At 38.6% G+C, this 20,694-nt stretch overlaps 1 protein-coding gene across 1 annotated transcript in view; it reads right to left on the reverse strand.

Moving 5' to 3' along the window:
* dnai1.2 (dynein, axonemal, intermediate chain 1, paralog 2) overlaps positions 1-20,694 on the reverse strand; it is a 149,686-nt gene that overhangs the window by 17,911 nt on the left and 111,081 nt on the right. The window contains exons 17-19 of the mRNA XM_059989591.1: positions 19,069-19,148; positions 17,863-18,011; positions 11,390-11,489 (exon numbers count right to left, since the gene is read on the reverse strand). Of these exons, the coding sequence (XP_059845574.1) occupies positions 11,390-11,489; positions 17,863-18,011; positions 19,069-19,148 (329 nt within the window). The remainder of the gene's footprint in view (positions 1-11,389; positions 11,490-17,862; positions 18,012-19,068; positions 19,149-20,694) is intronic.

Consider the following 20,694-nt stretch of genomic DNA (forward strand, 5'->3'; position numbering starts at 1 on the left):
TTCATCAGGACTTCATTAGGATTAGTGCTAACCATCCTATCCCTGACCTCACTCCAACTCATCCTTCTCCCTTCTTTAACACCTCCATCTTGGCTCCCATCATTGGATCTTGCTCCTGAGTCTCCAATTGCAAATCAGACATATTCAATTTGTGATTCTCTGTTCATCTTCTCCATCCAATTCAAATTGATTGCTTCCAATTCTTCCACCTCCATTATTGCCAAAATCAAAACAGTGCAAATGGAGACCTCACAGATCAGATTAAATTGGTACCAAGGTTAAATGACTGAAATGTGCACTGGCCCCCATGAAGGTGGCTAATTAGTGTCTCTTTACTAGGGCTCCAGACAATGACAACATGTATTTTAGGGTGCAATTTTTTAAAGAAATTATCTACCAAGAACCCTATCATGGGGAATTACATTTTAACTTTTAAAAAAAGGATTAGAATTCTGTACTTTTAAACACTATTCAATTGGTATCACTGAATAAATTGTGTATCATACTTCTACATTTATTATGATTTCCACTCAAAAGAGCAAGAGAAATATAGCATGATTTCTGTCACAGTGCAGAAAGACATTTTAATTGTTTATGATTGAAATCAAATGACCTTGCTTAAAATGGGACTTATTTACAAAAACACTTGGACATTAAACTACCCCATTTAGCATTATTCTTGGCCAGTGCCAAAATGTTAAATGACTTTACTTCCACTCAGCAGAATCTGCCATTCACAAACCACCACTTTAAATGCAAAAACTTATAATTACTAGCCATAATCTTTCAAACAATATTATTATAGCCTTTGGTCATAGAGTCTAAGAACATGGAAACAGGCCCTTTGTCCCTACTCGTCCATGCTGAACTGTGTTACCCAATGAGCTGGTCCCATCTGCCTGCATTTCACTTCTAACCCCTTCACATCCTTCTTAGCTGCTGGTAGAACAATCTAAGAATCACAATATGGTGCATAATGACAAAAATAAAAGATACGATTTTTAAAATAAATGTTTGTGTTATGATTTCACAAGATTTCTGAATACTTCACAGCTAATAAAGTGTTTTCAAGGTGTAGGTGGTGTGGCAGTCTTGAAAAAAATTGGCAGCTTACTCATGCAAAGTAAACATTAAGCTGTGTGCATACATCTACTGATGCTTCTGGACACATCATCAGTGATGTTCCTGGAATCATCGGTGTTTTGGGTCTTTCAACATCATACACCCTTTTCCAGGTGACCCAGCCTGGGCTGATCAGACCCCAGCTTGTGTCCAGTGTTACGTACCCCGTAACTGGGTCACTTACCAGCAAAGATAGAGAGGTCCGTTGAAGTCTGATGGTACTATTTCTAACAGTATTTATTGATTAAAATACACAAAAAAATAATATCAATGCAAACGTACAGATAATATACATCATCAATACTAAATCTAAAAGCGAGGGTATAATAATAATCAATAAGGAATAGCTCTATCGTTGTCTAGGATATAATGTATTGTCCGATGGAAATATAAAAGTCACTTTAGTTCATTCAAGCTGCAGCTTTCTGGTTGGAGAGAAAGACGGGTTAAAACTTGCCCATTCCTTTTATGATGTCAATCCTTCGAGAGTCGTTGGGAGTTGATTTCCCCGTTGTCAGCAAAAAACCGTTCTTCCATGGTAAAGGACCACCGATTCCGAGGCAAATGGAAACAGACGCGCGTGGCCTTCCCACCGGCTTTCGCTATTACAGGATCGCTAGCGTTTCTTCTGGTGCATCTGAGGGGCTGTTCCCACAGACCCTCTTTTTATCCTGACTCACAGGGTCTCAGATGTCAATCAGGTTGGGATGATGCAATCCCTCCACCAACCTCCCCCTTGGTTCATTGCCTGGGGCTTCAATGCTTCGTATAGGATTCAATACACAATCCCGTCTCCAAGAGACAATAGCCGGTATCAATGGCTCCACTTTTCGGAGGCCAGGACACATTCCAACTCTTTGTGGATTCTGCATGTCTTTCTCTCATTTCCTGGGTCTCCTGAACTGACTTAATAGTGATCTTGCGATTCTCACAAAGGAGGGGGCTACCCCGCACCCTTCGGCCCCTCAGAGCGGTGGCACATTCGTAGCACCAGATGGCTAGCTACTTATGACTCCATGGCTCCCCTCTCTTGAACCACAGCCATCTTGAGGCCCTCTCTGCCGCATCAGTGGCATTGCAGATGGCTCTCCTTTTCCTCCCTCTCTCGATGCCCAAATTGCTGAAGGCTCTGGCTAAGGAACGGGCTGCAAATCCCCTACAACCAACTTCTACTAAGTCAAATAAATTCATAATGTGAGTATCTTGGGCAGTCAATCTATCCCCCATTTCCACTTGAGAAAGTAAATAGGGACATTATTACAATACTCTGTCAAGTTGCTTTTACTGATACTTGGTTATAGCAAATTTCAGTCAAAATCTTTATGTACCTCTTTAATTTCAACATATATTAGAAGATAAAATGAGCCTTGACATGTCCATAAACAATGTTAGCATTCATTTTAAGAGGACAAGAATATGAAAATAATGATGTAATGCTGAGGCCTTTATAAAGCACTAGTAAAACCTCACTTGGAGTATTGTGAGCAGTTCTGGGCCACTTATCTAAGAAAGGATGTGCTGATATTGGAGATAGTTCAAAGGAGGTTCATAAAAATGATTCTGGGAATGAAAGTTCTTTTATATGAGGGATGTTTGATGGCTCTGGTCCTGTACTTATTGGAACTTAGAAGAATGAAGGGGGGATATCACTGAAAACTATCAAATGTTGAAAGGCCCAGATAGATGCGAATAGTATGTTTCCTACAGTAGGGGAGTCTAGGAGCAAAAGGGCACAACCTCAGAATAGAGGGACGCCCATTTAGAATGGAAATGAAGAGGAATTTGTTGCCTTTGGCAGCTGTGAAGGCCAGATCACTGGGTGTTTTTAAAGCAGAGATTGATAGGTTCTTGAGGGTCTCATAATGAGAGTATCTTGGGCAGTCAATCTAACCCCCATTTCTACTTGAGAAAACAAATTGGTACATCATTACAATGCTCTATCAAGTTGTGAAAATTTATGTGGAGAAGGCAAGAGAATGGAGTTGAGAAGGAAATGGATCAGCCATGATCAAATGGTGGAACAGACTAAATGGGCTGAATAGAAACATAGAAAATAGGTGCAGGAGTAGGCCCTTCGGCCCTTTGAGCTTGCACCGCCATTCAGTATGATCATGGCTGATCATCCAACTCAGAACCCTGTACCTGCTTTCTCACCATACCCCCTGATCCCTTTAGCCACAAGGGCCATATCTAACTTCCTCTTAAATATAGCCATTGAACCGGCCTCAACTATTTCCTGTGGCAGAGAATTCCACAGATTCACCACTCTCTCTGTGAAGAAGTTTTTCCTCATCTCGGTCCTAAAAGGCTTCCCCTTTATCCTTAAACTGTGACCCCTCGTTCTGGACTTCCCCAACATCGGAAACAATCTTCCTGCATCTAGCCCGTCCAATCCCTTTAGAATTTTATACGTTTCAATAAGATCCCCCCTCAATCTTCTAAATTCCAGTGAGTATAAGCCTAGTTGATCCAGTCTTTCTTCATATGAAAGTCCTGCCATCCCAGGAATCAATCTGGTGAACATTCTCTGTACTCCCTCTATGGCAAGAATGTCTTTCCTCAGATTAGGGGACCAAAACTGCGCACAATATTCTAGGTGCGGTCTCACCAAGGCCTTGTACAACTGCAGTAGAACCTCCCCGCTCCTGTACTCAAATCCTTTTGCTATGAATGCCAACATACCATTTGCCTTTTTCACTGCCTGCTGTACCTGCATGCCCACCTTCAATGACTGGTGTACAATGACACCCAGGTCTTGTTGCATCTCCCCTTTCCTAATCGACCACCGTTCAGATAATAATCTGTTTTCCTGTTCTTGCAACGAAAGTGGATAACCTCACACTTATCCACATTAAATTGCATCTGCCATGATTGGCCTAATTCTGCTACTATGTCTTATAGTGTTATAAGATATCACATTCATGAATCCCAAACTTAATGCATTAAAAGTTTCAAAATGTTAAGTCTTTTTATTTAGGTTTGAACACGATGTGCTGACTCAGGGATGTTGCCTTTGAGTTATGATTGGTACCTTGCTTCAGTAGTAGGGAATAAAGTACTGTTATATAATCCCTAACTGTTGAACTGTTGTTCACAGCACATTAATGTACAAACATCCTTATCAACGGTCAAACTCGCTGCAGTATTATGCAAGAATTAAATCTAAAGGAATACGTAAGATCTGACTTCAAGAGTAGGAAAATCTGATTGCCTTGTTTGCTAACTGCAATCTTAAAAAGTAAGACAACTGTGATTGTACTTGCATCAGCAAAGTTTTCAATGGGATAAAGAATATAGTTAAGCCTAAAGCAGGCAATGATAAGTAGATGGAGGGAATATGGAGTCTATAACTCATTTATCAAACTTGTTAACAGTGTGATTAAGATCAAGTGGTGCTTAAGAAGGGGATGAAACTAGTGGTGATAAAATGAAGTTTTTCGCAATGGTTGAGGTTACTGTTTCTCTTAACAGAATTATTTGTTGGAATTATTACCAACGTAGACTAGATCTTCTGATATGGAGTTTTATTGTACAAAAGGCAATTGAGAATCCGAGCAATTGGAGACAGATCTCACATTTCCTTTTTAACCTTTTCTTATATTATTTAAATACAATTTATTGAATCAATATATTTAGAATATAAAAACCTATTCATTAAATTAATGTCTTTATTGTTTTTTACCGTATAAAAAATCTGATATGCTTTTCTGCTGTACCTCCCTCTGCAACTGGATTCTCGTCTTCTTTATTGGGGATCACAGTCAGTGTGGATCAGTAATAACAGCTCCCTTTACTAACTATCAACACAGGTGCATTTCAAGGATGCGTGCTTAACCCGCTGTCTACAGTCATGACTCTGTGGCTAAGTACATCTCAAATACCATCTATAAATTTGCTGATGATACCAATGTTATTATTGGTAGAATCTCAGATGCTAATGAGGAAGCCAATAAAGGAGGCTGGTTGGGCAGTGTCGCAATAACATCCTTGTACTCAACATCAGCAAGACAACAAAACTGGTTGTAGATTTCAGGATGGGGAAGTCGGGAGAACATACACCAGTCCTCACTGGGAGGCCAACAGTGGAAAGGGTGCACTAAGTTCCTAGGCAATCAATAAGTATACTATTGGCTTAACTTTGTCAGCAGTCTGAGGAGATTTGATATATCACCAAGGCTCTTACAAATTTCTATAGATGCATAGTGGAGAGCATTCTGACTGGAAATTAGTGCCTGGTATAGAGCCTTCAATGTACAGGATTGCAAGAAGCTGCAGTGGGTTCCAGATTCAGCCGGCTTCATCGCGGGCACAAACCTCCACATCATCAAGGACATCTTCAACAGGCAGTGCCTCAAGAAGGCGGCAGCTATCAGGACCCTCACCATCCAGGACACACCCTCTTTTCATTACTGCCATCACAGAGGAGGTACAGAAGCCTGAAGATTCGCACTCAATGGTTTAGGAACAGCTTCTTCCCCTTCACCATCAGATTTCTGAATGGTCCATTTACCAATGAACACTATCTTGATATTCCTCTTTTTTGCGCTATTTATTCATTTTTGCAATTCATCAATTTTTATGTCTACTACTGAACTACTTCAGCAAAACAACAAAGTGCACATCATATAAGTCAGTGACAATAAACCTGATTCTGATAGTTGTTATTTCCTTGGTTTCATAGTGCTTTCCACATTTTTAACTTGGTTACATTTGTGAACTAGTTACAATGTAACAATTCAAAATCTACTTCATCGGCTGTAAATTGTTTTCAGATGTCCTGAAATACCACTGTACAAATATAAGCCTTGCATTTTTGTTTATACTGTATGTGATTTTACGAACTTTGTATTTGTACCAAAATGCTTAAGTATAAAAATGTCAGCAATTCACACTATTAATTATTTTAAAACATATCTGTAAGCACTAGACTTGGAAGAGAAAATCATAGAGTTACAAAGGACTATATCGCAAAAATAGGTCCTTTAGCCCATCTAGTCTGTATCAGTTTGGCATTCTGCCTAGACCCATTTACCTGCACCTGGACTATAACCCTCCATTCGTCTCTCATTCATGTATCTATCCAAATTTTTCCTAATTTTGCAACTGAACCCTCATCTATAACTTCTACTGGCAGCGCGTTCCACACTGACACCACCCACTGAGTGAAAAGGTTCACCCTCAGATTTCCCTTAAATAGTCCACTTTCACCTAAACCCATGACCTCTAGGTCTAGTCTCACCCAACCTGAGGGGAAAATCCTCATACATGCCCTCAGGAGTTTGTATATCCTTAAAAGATCTCCTTCATTTTCCTGAGCTACTTTGAATAAAGTCCTAAACTATTCAGATATTCCCTATTAATCAAATCCCGGCAACGCCCTTGTACATTTTCTCTGCACTCTTGCCAGCTTATACATTACAACTTTATAATTCCTTAGACTAGTAGGCAGTCTAAAGGCCATTTAGGTTCCTGTCACTGGGGCACCAAATGCAAGGCACCTTGATATTATGAAAGCACTTAGTTTCACGTTGGAAATAAAGCAAGATCTAATACCGTAGCTGTATACAAATTCATCAGGGGCGGAGATGAAGTGAATGTATGCAGGCTTTTCCCTCTCAGGCTGGGTAAGACTAGAACTAGAGGTTTCATATGCCAAAACACAATACAACATGTTACATTTTCTTTCAAAGTTTTGTAAATTTCCTTAACAATCTCAGCCAGTCCTTAGAAAATGCCAAACACAGAGTTGACGTTTCTTAGGAATATTTAGGGTGAAACAGGATGAACATGAAAAAAGAAAAATACAATAACACTTGAAACCTGTAACAACCAAGTTCAATATAAAATCTGTCATAACACAGATTTCCCAAGGAACGATTCTGTACAGTTATATCATGCCTCGATGTCAAATTAATCATTAGTCACTTCCATCTGTTTGATTTTGCATTTGTGTGTGTGTTATGGAAGAACTCCACAATATCAATCCTCATCCATGGTTTCTTCTTTCAAGCTACCACTTAACTCTGATAATTTGCTATGTCATTATCAGAACCATTGGTGGTGAGGTGGTGAGGATCACAAATGGTGTCCTTTCTGCCATTTCACCAGAGTGCCAGTTCCCATGCTCATCTCCATTTGCAAGTTCTTGGTTCCTATATTCCCTTCTAAATTATTGGGGCCCAAGTTGTGCAACGAGGTTGAAATCTGTTCAATTTAGTTAAAAATAATTGTTTTTAAAATAGTTAAAATAATTTATTAAATGTGAGTATCATTTCATGTTGAGAAAAGTGATATGACTTGAAAAACAAGTAAATGTGCTTAGTTGAAAATTCTGAGAATCTGTGTGCAAGGTATTCTTGTATAGTATTGAGCACTGAATCTGCCATCAACTTGGAATGGTTTACATTTAATTCTCAGCACGCAGTTGATTGCTCATGCCTGCCAGAATGCCTGGGGATGGGCAGTACAAGTTGTATTCCTTCTCCATAAAGTGACCGATGCATGAACATTACAGTCTTTATGTTTCATTTGTCTCACTTTTTCAGGGATATTAAGTTGATCCACTTCATTGTGAGATTTGTTGTTTTGGGGCAGCAGTACATTGCAATAAAAATTAATCAAAGCTATTAATTACAACAATCTGAAAGACCTTGGCACAGCACTGTTGTAAGTTTATGTATTGGACTGTACTTCTGCTGAAAAATATTCATGAATTATGTGAATGATGATAAACCTGATTCTGATATGGGTCTCTATTATGGACAGAGTGGGAAGGGGTTAGGGAGAGTGGAATCATGTTTGGGAAAAGGGGAAAGGAGGGGGAATGAATGGAAAGCACCAGGGAGATATTCTGTCTATCATCATCATCATGTACCATACTCTGCCAGAGTCTCGGCGACCACTTTCTTCCACTGCGATCTGTTGGCAGTCAAACCTCTTGTGTCTCTGGCGGTGAGGCTAGTCCACTTCTTGATGTTGTCGATCCAGGTTGTCCTCTGTCTGCCTCGGGAGCGGCTTCCTTCTACTCTGCCTTCAAGCACAGCGCGTTCCAATGTGTCATCAGTTCTTGAGATGTGTCCAAAATAACAAAGTTTCCTTTGGATAATGGTTTCCAGAAGTATTGGTTTTGTGCCAACTTTTTCTAAGATTAAATTGTTGGATCTCCTTTCAATGTACGATACCTTGAGGATCCATCTGTATGTCCACATCTCAAATGCTGTCAACTTATTTTCATCAGCTGCTTTTAGGGTCCATGTTTCACAGCCATATAGGGTTACAGGCCAGACGAGACTCTTGAGGAGGCGTATCTTGGTGTAGTGCTCACAGATCTATCTTTCCAGATGTTCCAGAGTTTGGTAGTGCTTGTGCGTGCCATTGCTAGCCTTCGCCTTATTTCCTTGCTGCATTCGTTTGTGTCATTTAGTTCTGCACCGAGGTATATAAAGAAGGACACTTGTTCGATCTTGTCGTCTCTGATGTAGATGTCGGCTTGAATTGCAGTTTTGCTTATCACCATAACTTTGGTCTTTTTGTCATTTATAAGTAATCCAAATTCAGCAGAGACTTTTGCAACATTATTGAGTAGTGCGTGCAGGTCTTCTGTTGCAGCTAGCAGGGCTGTGTCATCTGCGTATCTTAAGTTACTGATGGTTCTTCCTCCTATTTTAATGCCAGTGTTGTCTGGAATTGCCAGTCTCATGATCATCTCAGTGTAGATGCATGGAACAGCCTTTGTTTCAGCCCCATTCAAGCCCACTCTTTCAACTCTTACTGGTATTCTGATGACTGCATTGGTGCTGCTTCAAGCAACCATACCGAAATTGTAAATTTCATCACATTTTCTGCTAATTTCTATCTTACTCCCACCTTCATATGGTTCACCTCTGAGTTTTTCCTTCTCTAACCAGATTCTCCATCAACATTTCAGAAAATAGACTTGTCACAAATATTCATTACAAACCCACAGACTCCCACAGCTATTTTGATTACATTTCTCTCCAGCTTGCTTCCTGTAAGGATTCCATTAAAATATCTGAAGGGCTCCATACAGGAAATGTTTCTACTTCTTCACATACTCCCTGACCTATTGAAAGTTTCCAGTATTTACTGTTTGTATTTCAGTAGCAAACAATTGAAAACCAAAAAACACAAGGATTCCTAATCAACTATCTATGGTTTTGCAAATTTCTGTACTGATGTACTTTGTAGGATGTCCTGTCACGGAGAAGTAAAACATTTTAGTAATAAATATAAAACAGACTCACACAGTGGACAAGTTCTTCTGCCATTTGCCACCTGTCTCTTTCCATTGCACCAATGCCCTGCTCATGCTCACGATTCTCTCACCCATGCACCTAAACCCCCACCCCCTCCACCACCACCACCACATACCATATTAAACACTATTCTCCAACCTTCCCTCTCCCATCTTGTGTCAACAATCTCAAAGGATCAATCTATTCCAGCTGCTACCACCCGGGAAATGATACTGCAGCATAAAAACCAGGACCAACAGGCTCTGGGACAGCTTCTTCCACCAGGCCATTAACTCACTCTGATTTGAGTGTACTCTTTATTACGTTGACTGTTCTATTTATTATAAATTATTACAAATTACTGTGATTACTAGATGGAGATGTAACATAAAGATTTTTACTCCTCATGTATGTGAAGGATGTAAGAAATAAAGTCAATTCAATTCAATATAAAAGGAATCAAGTGATATGGAAATAGTTTTGGAAAACACAGCTGAAGCAGAAGACTAGTCATGATCTTGGTGTATGGCAGAACAGGTTACGAAGATCAGATAGACAATAGACAATAGGTGGAGAAGTAGACCATTCGGCCCTTCGAGCTTGCACCACCATTTTGAGATCATGGCTGATCATCTACTATCAATACCCGGTTCCTGCCTTGTCCCCATATCCCTTGATTCCCCTATCAATAAGATACCTACCTAGCTCCTTCTTGAAAGCATCCAGAGAATTGGCCTCCACTACCTTCCGAGGCAGTGCATTCCAGACCCCCACAACTCTCTGGGAGAAGAAGTTTTTCCTTAACTCTATCCTAAATGACCTACCCCTTATTCTCAAACCATGCCCTCTGGTACTGGACTCTCCCAGCATCTGGAACATATTTCCTGCTTCTATCTTGTCCAATCCCTTAATAATCTTATATGTTTCAATCAGATCCCCTCTCAATCTCCTTAATTCCAGCGTGTACAAGCCCAGTCTCTCTAACCTCTCTGCGTAAGACAGTCCAGATATCCCAGGAATTAACCTCGTGAATCTACGCTGCACTTCCTCTACAGCCAGGATGTCCTTCCTTAACCCTGGAGACCAAAACTGTACACAATACTCCAGGTGTGGTCTCACCAGGGCTCTGTACAAATGCAAGAGGATTTCCTTGCTCTTGTACTCAATTCCCTTTGTAATAAAGGCCAACAATCCATTAGCCTTGTTCACTGCCTGCTGCACTTGCTCATTCACCTTCAGTGACTGATGAACAAGGACTCCTAGATCTCTTTGTATTTCTCCCTTACTCAACTCTACACCGTTCAGATAATAATCTGCCTTCCTGTTCTTACTCCCAAAGTGGATAACCTCACACTTATTCACATTAAACACCATCTGCCAAGTATCTGCCCAGTCACCCAGCCTATCCAAGTCACCCTGAATTCTCCTAACATCCTCATCACATGTCACACTGCCACCCAGCTTAGTATCATCAGCAAATTTGCTAATGTTATTTTCAATGCCTTCATCTAAATCATTGACGTTGATGATGTGGATGGCCACATCCTTTTAATAATTCACGTGTACATATGGATCATTGATGGTATGGAGTTAATTCAGATGAGTCACAGAAAAATCAAAATTTGTGTCATTAAATTAATAAGTCTAAGAGTGATAACAATTTGTAAGAGAGATTGTATGAAATTGGCTTAATAACACAAAATACATTATGCAGCGCACACAGGTCTAGAAGGTATTTTCTGCAGATTAATCAAATTAATTGCAAGGGGGGATAAAAAGGATGATTAGACTATAAGCAGTACTTAAAAATGGCCTTGTCTCTGATCAGAATTGCCTTCCTCGTGGATTGTAGGATTCAGGAGAATGCAATTTAACAATTAAAGAATTTAGAATTGATCAAGATTTTCTATTACCCTTAATATTGATTATTTTATATAGCATGTTTAATTAGTTAAATGTAATAATTTACAAAGTTGACAGTTTTGGAAATAATTTACATAATAAAATAATACCTTTCCAGATGTTGTTACTGCTGCAAACACAGTTGAAGAGTATGGTGACCAAGCAACATCTCCAACTGGTGAATTTAGATCATAGGTGAACAGTGGATTCCTGGAAGAGAACATACAATATTTAAACTAGAAATTATTTACTTCTTGGATAAACTCAATTCTTGTACTAGATTAATTCTAATGCTTATCTTAAATGGAATCATACCTATCAGTGTACATTAATAAACTGATGTCTTACATAAGCACAGACTTTTCAAAGGGCATTTATGTTTTCTGTTTTGTTTAAGTTGAGTGTTACATTGCCACTGGTAAAATGTAGTCCAATTTAAACTGTTTCCCAATTAATTTGCTGGTGACTAAATAGAAAACATTTATGGTTTGTCAAATGAAAAGAAGTGCATATAGACACAATAGCATTGAAAACAAAACTTGTCAAAGATTGGATAAGCTCCACAAGAGTTCCTAGCATCCATATGGAAGATAAAAAACAAGTATAATCAAATTCTGGCTGCTGCAAGAATTATTGGTGTTACATAATTTCTACTGTTTACAAACAGTGGCAGAATTGCCCCAGATCACTGGCACAGTAATAGCATTATGCTAACGATGACTCTACCTACCCTTTGGTATCACATCCTTTCTGTAGTCTGATGACCAGGTGTGGCTTAACCAATGCCTTAGACGTTGAAATATGTTGTCCTGAATTGTATAAATAATACGTTTGCCTTTGAAGACAAGCAAGCTAAATTTTTGTCATAGCTTTATTCATCTGAATCCCCATTTTAAGGGAGCTATGTACTTGCACCCCAAGAATCTTCTTTAAGATTCCTTCTGTTTACTCTGTGTCCTGCCAGTATTAGATGACCCAAAATATATTACCTTACACTTATCTGTGTCATAGTCCTAATCATTAAGTTCCTATCTTGCTCCTAATTTTGATTATGCCATGGTCCCGATCATTAATTTCCCAAATTGCTTCCAATTCTCTTTAATGATGGCACACCTGGTTTCCATCAAAGATTCAGTTTAAGAACCCCTATGTCACAATCACTAATCGCCAGTTCATTGGTCCTTTTTCCCTGTGAGTAAACTATGTTTCCCAACCACTTAGAACTGTTTGTTCAAAGTTTAGTTCCAGTTTCAAGGGTTACCTATGAGACTCTGTTTCTTTGAGTCAAGGCTCTGTGTCAAGGTTCCATATTTTATGTAGTTCAGTCTAGTTTTTGTACTGTGTCATGTAACACCATGGTCCTAAAAAATGTTGTCTCATTTTTACTATGTACTGTACCAGCAGTTATGGTTGAAATGACAATAAAGTGACTTGACTTGACTTATCCACTGTATGGAAGGGCTGTGTTCTTAGCAATCCCTATACGTATGAATTGTCCACGTAACGTGCTGTAAGGTTTCATTGCTAATGTAATGGTTTCTCTATAGTAGCAATGTTTGGACTATGACTAGAGATAACAGGGCTTTGGAATGTGGGGCTATCCAATGACAGGGATGTCATTCTTTCTTGTGGGTCTGGGAGCAGGGATTTTGCGGTCTTTTCCTGAGGAGAGATGAGGAGAGAAAACGTGAATGGAGAGAGTTGGTAGACCACCAGATGGAGTGGACTTGGAGTGAAGGTCCAAGGGTTGGCTATGCTCGGAGGTTGACGGGGAACCAGTGGACTGAACCGTGAGCTTCAATGTTGTGCATTAGACTGTTTCATGAGAATGGGCCCTTTTCTTTTTTGTTTCTTTACTAACCATATAGTCAAGTTAAGAATGATAAAGCTCAATTGTTTAATCACATTGTGTACTCTTTGTTATTTTGTAGTACTGATTTGTAACGGAGACACATCGTACAGCATCCACCAGACAAGATCTCTTAAGTTTGGTCTGGCTGAGGGCTTTTTTCTCCTAGGTTGAGCTGCTAGCCGAACCGAGAGTTATATACATAATGCAAACCTTTTTTCGCCATTAAATCTCATATTATAAGTGGAAGTTCTTTCCTACAGAATGTTTTTTTTTCAACAGTAAGTCCACCTTCCTAGCTTCACAGTCTCTAGACAAGGGAATTGTGATTGTACTGTGGGCAGAAAAGGGTTTTTGTTTTAAGTAATTAGAAATGTTATATTGTTTGATAAAGTATCACTACAATTACCAATAGAAGAGATTGCCTTGTCAGTTTCCAAAGCAAATCTCTTAAGTGATCTTTCATTGTGAACTGACAGCCTGTGATTGTTTCCTTGGTAAACAAATTCATTTAATTATATATGGATATATTCATACATCTGTCCCACATAAATTCTGGAAGTGAATTTTTACTCCATCTCTCAAATTTTTGGGTAATGATTTGTGAATAGTGTAAAGGTTAAAGTCTGTTACCTAAACTGTTGTAGTGTAGGTATGCACTATTTAACAAAAATCAATGATCTTAGCACCAGTTAGTGTGGTACCCCACTGATTTACACACTTCTAATGAGAAAAAAAAATCCTCCAATACTATCTTTGCCTCCTATCACCAAAGCAATTTTAGATTCAGTTTGCCACAACACCTTGAATCCCATGTATTGTAACATTCTGGATCAACCTACCATGTAGAACCTTGTCAAAGCCTCACTAAAGTCCATGTTTATCATGACTTTTGCCTTGCATTAATCAAGTATCTGTGCAACTTTCCTGGCAAAAAGTACTCAGATTTGTGAGGCAGCATTTCCCATGTATAAAATCACAATGGTTCCCTCCAGTCATTTCCAAACTACCGACTTCAGGGTCACTAGCCTATAGGTCCTTGGCTTATCTCTATCATCCTTCTTGAATTGCATTGAAATCTTGAACAGAAATATAGAAACATAGAAAATAGGTGCAGGAGTAGGCTATTCAGCCCTTCGATATAGAACACTATTTCAACTTCAAAATCAAATGCAAAGCATCTGCAGACTATTAAATAGAACAATAGACTTTATATAAACTTTTATCATGGTGAGGCATTTTATCTGACTGATGGTCTTCTCTCACAATGTTTAGTTAATCATATCTGTAATAAATTGTGTCATCTACCTTACAGCATTTCACTGAAATACTGTCAGCAGGAAGGTGAGAAACTAACAATTATTTTAGGTAACAATATATATTTAATAGGTGGAACAGCAGAACAAATGGAATAATAGGAAAGGTCTATAAGACCACAAAGATATGAAAATAAATATGATAAAAGATAAAGCAAAGATAACATTTTCCAGTAATAAGGACATATCAATAACAATTGGCATGAGAACCAGAAAAAACTTTAAATGCCCTGCAGCGATTATTATTGATGATCCCGCATCAGGAAAAGTAAAAACATGAATGACTATCATTAACTGCATGATTGGCAAAGTCGAAAATAAAATCTAAATCAGTAGCAATAACAGAAGGGAATTGAATGTCCATCACTGTCACTCTCACACCTCTCTGCAGTTGTGTAATTGGACACTCAGTAGAGATTGAAAGACAGAGTCAAAATCTTTAAGATATGGTGCTTCAATTCAACATGTATCCAACTGTTCACAGAACAAATTGATTAGTAGAAGAGCAAACCAGGTCAATAGTCAACAAATATGAAATCCCAATTAGAAGTTTTTAAAAATGTTACGGTTTTCACACATAATCATTACCAGTATGTCTTTCCGGTTTCTTCAACATAAAAGCTAAGACTTTAAACAAGCTTGGTCACTAATATTCAACATTACCTAGGATTAAAACTGACATTAAAAAGCTGGGAAAAAACAGATTAGAATGAGTGGAGAAAGTGGCATCAAATGTGTCCTAAGGATCTAACCAACCTTTGGATTTAGTTGACTTTTTCTTCGTATTAGAACAGCAAAATAGTGACATACAGTCACAAATATAGCTTGTTGACTTAGTGATAATTGGATTGATTCCACTTTGTTGATAAGAAATACAGTGGAAACAAAAATGTTTAAAGCAAGGGTTCCCAACATTTTCTATGCCATGGACTCCTACCATTAACTGAGGGGTCTGTGGACCCCAGGTCCCAACCTTGGGTTTAAAGCATACTTAGCCATGTTTTCTAGAATTTTTTTTCTTATAACAGAAAACACTCACAGTAATATATTTGACATAATATCTCTACTAGATTAGGTTTCATTAACTTTGCGATGTACTTACATTCTCAATGATATATTCTCATTGTTGTGAAGGGGTATAATACATTAATATTGCTGTATTTTAGATTATTTTAGCAGGGGCTTCTCTGTTTGGAGCAAACAAGGGTAAGAGGTGACTTGAAGTGATTGGAGGAAAGCATAGAGGGGATGTCACAGTTAAGTATTTACACAAAGGTTGTTAGGTACATGGAATGTACTGGCAGGGGTCATAGTAGAGACAAGTACATTGAGATTATTTAAGAGACTCTTACATGGACAAAAGAAAAATGGAGATTTATGTGCCGGGGCAGGGAGTGGAAATTTAGATTGAACTTACAGTACGTTAAAAGGTTGATACAACATTTTGTACCGTAGGGTCTGTACTATGCTGTACTGTTCTATGTTCCATTTCAGCTACGTAGCATCTCAGCAGATGAGAATGAAGAACATATTTGAGACTAATTCTTTCTCTCATGGACATGAACGTTCCCTCCCTCTCCTTGAGCACACACTTGGAATCGATGATGACTTCACCCCACTTTTGGGGTTCTTCCTGCAATTACTGAATCCTGTGGAGGATTTGCAGATAGAAGGCAATTGATGGGGTAATTGAATGGGTAGTTTGGGATACATGTTCCTTCTTCTGCATGATGTCTATCTTACTCTGTAGATTCATAGAGCGCTACATCACAGAAATGCATCCTTTAGTCCAATTGGTCTATGCTGACCAATATTGCCATCTAAGCTCATCCCATTTTTCCACATTTGACTCATACCCTTCCAAACCTTTCCCATCTATATACCTGTCCAAGTACATTTTACATTTTAGTGGTGGCCATAAAAGCTCAGCAACTTCAGACTTTGAGAACATTCTTCAAGCATAAGCTGTGTTCTAGAAATCTCTTATCTAATGAAACTCAAAATAGAGCATATTTGGAGCTGGCTGAAACAGAAGCCTTGCTATGAGGGGGGGGGGGGGAGAGTTGGAAGAGGATAGTGACATTGTCTATTCTGCAATAGATTTATATGATCTTGTAGCACCAGGTTTGGTAGTATTTCTCTATGCTTGGCAGAATGTTCATAACACTAGATTGGGGTTCAGGGAAAGATCACTGCCACGAAGAAAACCATTAACCTGGTGTGAAAATGAATGCCAAGTGATCACATGTTTTAAAATGGAGATATAATTGGAAGTTTTCTTGTCATCAGTTTTAGAAGCAGCCCCAATTTCCTACTCCCTCCTCTGTCAACCCCCTCCTTTTCTGCTTCCTTCTACCCATTCTACCTCTACCCACATCTTTATCCTCACCTCCACACAAGATGCCATGGCAAGAGTCCTTTAACAGTAGATATCCGCTTTGCAGAGAGCCGGACAAAAAATGAGATTATAGCAGCAAGCACAGCAAATAGTTATTAATTATAAATACCAAGTTGATTTTAGTGGTTTAAATGGGAGAAAACCATAACATATTCTAAAAGTAAGGATATTCTAATTCAGTTCTTTTTTTGGTGATGTCCTATTTGGCGTTATTTTATTTTATTTAGAGAATCAGCATGATACTATACACTTCTGAATTAATGAGCCCATGTTACCCAATTACACCCATGTGACTAATTAACCCGCAAGTGTCTGGGATGTGGGAGGAAACCTGAGACATCATGGGGAGAATGTACTGTGCAGCCCAAAAAATGTAATACCCTTTCATGCATGAAAACTGGGTGAAATCCAGTTTTTAACAAGAGCACAATGAAGTATCTCTTAATTTCTCCAATTAAATTGTTGTTACTAGTACAACCATAAAGATTTCTAGTCAAACAACAGTTACAATATAAGATCTAAGTTAACATGTCTTTATTGTGATGTTATAAGGGAACTGCAAAAGCACGAGTTTACACTCTCAAACTTCTTTGCAGAATGTAAGACTATAAGTCTTGCAAATTTGTCAATTGTCTCATTACCTCCTGAACATTTCCAGTATTATCCACTTGAAAACGGTTAATTCAACAAAAAAAAACCACACTGAAACTGTGGAACACAGATTACCTGTTTTACTTATTACTCTAGTATTATCATTTGCATTAAAGCAGAATAAATATTATATATATTATAAATATCATATATATTATTATAAATATTACATATATGAAATTTATGATGATATGCAGCAAAATAAAATATAAATCCAACACACAAGTGGATTTATTTTTGCTTTCAAAACTCATTTTGGATTCACTACTGCAAGACTTGATAAATCCAGTGTGTGATATTAAATCGATCTCCCTCTTCTACAGGATATATGTGGAACAATTCAAGACATCCTTCTCAGCTTTCACTTACTTTATATTGTGATCCCAAATCTTCACAGTCCAATCTGAACTGCAGGAAATGAAGACATCTTGATGAAAGGTATTCCAGTGTAATGCATCCACTGCCATATGATGAGCATCATATGTTGCCAGAAATTCACTTGAATATGCCTTAGAGCACTAAAAATTAAAACAATACTAAGCTTACCTTCTGCAGAATACCCAAAACAATATTGTCATCTTGTTCTATTCACACTATTTAAAATAGTAAAGTGGAAAAATAATTACAAATTAATTTCAAGGATAGCTTGATAGGATATTTGTTTTGTGCATGCTAGTCACAAAAAAGTGCAGTAATTATAGTGTATTATGCTTTTATGCAATTCACAATGTTATACTTACAGATGCTCATATTATTAATCAAAACTAATCTATTGCAGGCTTTATCGTCCCATTGTTTGTGCCCGACTCTGTATAAGGTGGAAAAACATTAAAATTATATTCCCCAATTGACTGGGTTGGAGGTGTGTTTGTGTGTGTGAGAGGGTGAATGGGTGAATGGGAGAGTGGGAAAGGGACTTGCTTTGTTGTTGTTGTTGCTGCTGCTTTGTGTTGTTCTGCTGAACACAGTTGGCATGCTATGTTGGCACTGGAATCTGAATTGGTATCTGATTCTGACAATTGCCTGCACATTTTCAATTTGTACTCTGGTCCCCAAGACCAAATCAGTTAGTACATGCAGCATGCAGTGAGCAGTAATCTCTTTACCAATTCTTTCTTGCCTTTTGTTAGATTAAATAGGAATCTGCAATAAAGTGTTGAAAATCAGAAATAAGAACAAAATGTTGGAAACACTGACAAAAAGTTATTGACCTGATATATTAACCCTGCTTCTCTTTCTACAGATGCTGTTTCACCTGCTGAATATTTTCATTATTTTCTATCTTTATTCCAAATTCTGTTTTCAGTCTTCTAAATAACTTGCCAATCATTTTCCAGCTGTTTACTCATCTTAGCTATGAATCTCACTTGTGGAACTTTTCATAGTTATGCATATACATCACATCATTTTCAATACAGCCACACCATTCAGTTAACATTTACTCAATCATGCAGTCTTTTTGTTTTGGTCTTTATTAACCTTTTAAAATACCACATCTGATTCACAAGTTACACATTGTTATGTACTGAATTCCAATATGCAGCTTGCCATTTTGACAGTCTTTGCTGATTTTACCTTGTGTATTTTTCCTTCCTCTGTGCCAACCAGAAACACATTTGTTTTCTGTCTATGGAAGTCAAAGGATGTTCCACAACCTAGTTTGAATACACAAAATATGAAGAATTATTGTTTTCAACTTGTAAGATTATTTCCACACTGATTCTTATACTGTAAAAAATATTTTCATTGACTTACATAAAGGAAGTTTACATGGATAGTTCCCCAGCAGATACATATGACTTTAAGATTCATTTTTATATTGCATTATATTTGTGCTGCGAAGTTCTGAAAATGAAGACCTGTTAAATGCAATGAGATCAAGAATGCATTAAGGCCTTCCTGGATGGCATGGCCAATAATATTCCATGTTGCAAGGTAGACAATGAGGAGGCAAGAAACTGGCCTGGGCATGGTGGGATGTAAGAGCTGTTTCCATATCGTATCACTGTGACTTTAAAACATTAGGAATATAAATTTGGATCCCTTCTTAATGAAATAATGCTGAGGCAAGAATGCTGGTCTTCAGGATATAAGATGTTAGCAGAACGGAGAGAGTTGGACAAGGAGATGAGAGTCACATCATTTATGTAGATGTAGTTTTTGAAAGACGACCATATGTTCTTCCACCCTTCCACAACATGGAGAAGGTAGGCATTCTCCACATTTCAATTTAGAGTTCAGATTTCTTACAAGATTTTGTAATTGATACAGAAATGTTTGCTGTTTTTTGAAAGAATGCCTTTAACTGGAGATGTTGTCTTGTTACAAAGCTTTTTCACATTTTCGAGAAAGTGTATGTGTCTGGAAATACAATCACATAATAAGAAGTACAAACAAGCTGGATGAACTCAGCAGGTCGGGCAGCATTGTTGAAATGAGCAGTCAACGTTTCGGGCTGAGACCCTTCGTCAGGACTGAAGAAGGAGGGGGCAGAGGCCCCATAAAGAAGGTGGGGGGAGGGTGGAAAACCAATCAGAGGAAAGATCAAGGGGTGGGGGAGGAGAAGCAGGGAGGTGATAGGCAGAAGAGGTGAAGAAGGAATCTAAAGGGAAAGCACTATGGGTAGTTGAAGAAGGCAGAATCATGAGAGGGGTGATAGGTAGCTAGAAGAGGAGACAGAATGAAAGTGGGATTGGGGAAGGAAGAGGGAGGGAATTTCCGGAAGTTGGAGAATTTGATGTTCATACCAAGGGGCTGGAGACTACCCAGACAGTATATGAGGTGTTGCTCCTCCATCCTGAGTTTGGTCTCATCAAGGCAGTAGAGGAGGCCATGTATGGACATATCCTCATATACCATCTAGGTAGTCTCTAGTCCCTTGGTATGAACATCGAATTCTCCAACTTCCAGTAATTCCCTCCGTCTCCCTTCCCCAATCCCACTTTCACTCTGTCTCCTCTTCTAGCTGCCTATCACCTCTCTTATGATTCTGCCTTCTTCAACTACCCATAGTGCTTTCCCTTTACATTCCTTCTTCACCTCTTCTGCCTATCACCTCCCTGCTTCCCCTCCCCTACCCCTAGATCGTTCCTCTGATTGGTTTTCCACCTCCCCCCGCCCTCTTTATGGGGCCCCTGCCCCCTCCTTCTTTAGTCCTGAAGAAGGGTCTCAGCCCGAAACGTTGACTGCTTCTTTCAACGG

The sequence above is a fragment of the Hypanus sabinus genome, chromosome 14 (genome assembly GCF_030144855.1).
Source record: "Hypanus sabinus isolate sHypSab1 chromosome 14, sHypSab1.hap1, whole genome shotgun sequence".
In the NCBI taxonomy this organism is placed as follows: Eukaryota; Metazoa; Chordata; class Chondrichthyes; order Myliobatiformes; family Dasyatidae; genus Hypanus; species Hypanus sabinus.